At 56.7% G+C, this 1,088-nt stretch overlaps 1 protein-coding gene across 1 annotated transcript in view; it reads left to right on the forward strand.

The window, feature by feature from the left end:
- Positions 1 to 754: 754 nt before the first annotated feature.
- The window catches only part of PCOLCE2 (procollagen C-endopeptidase enhancer 2), a gene marked incomplete in the record, with an annotated part of 80,436 nt that continues 80,102 nt past the window's right edge, over positions 755 to 1,088 (forward strand). Inside the window, 1 exon segment of the mRNA XM_027765882.1 lies at positions 755 to 1,069. Within this exon segment, the coding sequence (XP_027621683.1) occupies positions 1,049 to 1,069 (21 nt within the window).

Genomic DNA, 1,088 nt, shown 5'->3' on the forward strand with positions numbered 1-1,088 from the left:
TGTGTGTGTGTGTGTGTGTGTATGTGTGTGTGTGTCTGGTCAAATTAAAATAAATAAATAAAGTTAAATAAAATAATTCTTTTTTTAAAAAAAATTCTCTGTACATCTTAACTTTTCAGTACTAGGGAGAAAAGCTGTTGGAAAAGAGCTTCTAAGACCAAAGAGACGCCAGCAGAGTTAGTCCGATTTTCAGAACATGACATATGACGGTGAGATCGGATGATCTGGGTTCTGCTCTCGTTTATCTAACACATAATGACAACTCACTCACAAACCGTTTGCCTGAAAACGCTGGTCTCAAACCCGTTGCAGAAACCATCGCCCCAGTCACTCTCCGGCTCCAGCACAAGCAGAGACGAATCTGAGATTCTGTGCGTGCTTAAAGGACAAGAATAAGAGGAGTTAAATTGTGATACGATCCCTCTTCTACTTTCCCAAGGTCTGGGTGTTTGAGGTGGAGACACACACACGCACAAAGGAAGGAGAAGGAGGAGGAGGAGGAAGCCCAGGTTTCCAGCAGGCAGCAGTCGCTAACACCTATGTAAAACCAACTGGGGGAAACCCAGACGCCCAAGCAAACCCAGACGCCCTCCCTGGAATCTCCTGTGGACCGGGGAGCCAGGGGCCGCTTGGGTACCACTGGGCAAGGGTGTCCCCTTCCCGATCTCGCACAGTCCCTACCGGCAGGATGTGAGAGGGCCCCAGGTCCCGGGGTGCAGGGAGGGGACGCGCGCCCGCCCCAGGAGAGGAGGCGGCTCTGGCCTCGGAGCCAGCCCTCCTGCTGCCAGAGAACAAACGGGATATTCAGCCGTGGCCTGCGGCTGCCAGAGCGGCTCCTCGGGGGAAATTAAGCGTCGAGTCAGCCCGCATCGTAATCGCCTTTAAAAGCGCCCCGCCCGCTGCGGCGCACACCCGGCTACCTGGCCGCCCTGTGTGCGGGAGCGGAGTGCGCGCGCGAGCCCTGTTGGTGCCAGTGTGAGCCGGGTGGGCTGGGGTGCGTGCCGGCGGCGCGCCGCGAGGGTGTGAGCCCCGAGCGTCTACACCCGCCATGAGGAGCGCGAGCGCCTGGGTCCCGCTCGGCCTGCTGT

The sequence above is a fragment of the Tupaia chinensis genome, unplaced genomic scaffold (genome assembly GCF_000334495.1).
Source record: "Tupaia chinensis unplaced genomic scaffold, TupChi_1.0 Scaffold139833_1, whole genome shotgun sequence".
Taxonomy (NCBI): domain Eukaryota; kingdom Metazoa; phylum Chordata; class Mammalia; order Scandentia; family Tupaiidae; genus Tupaia; species Tupaia belangeri.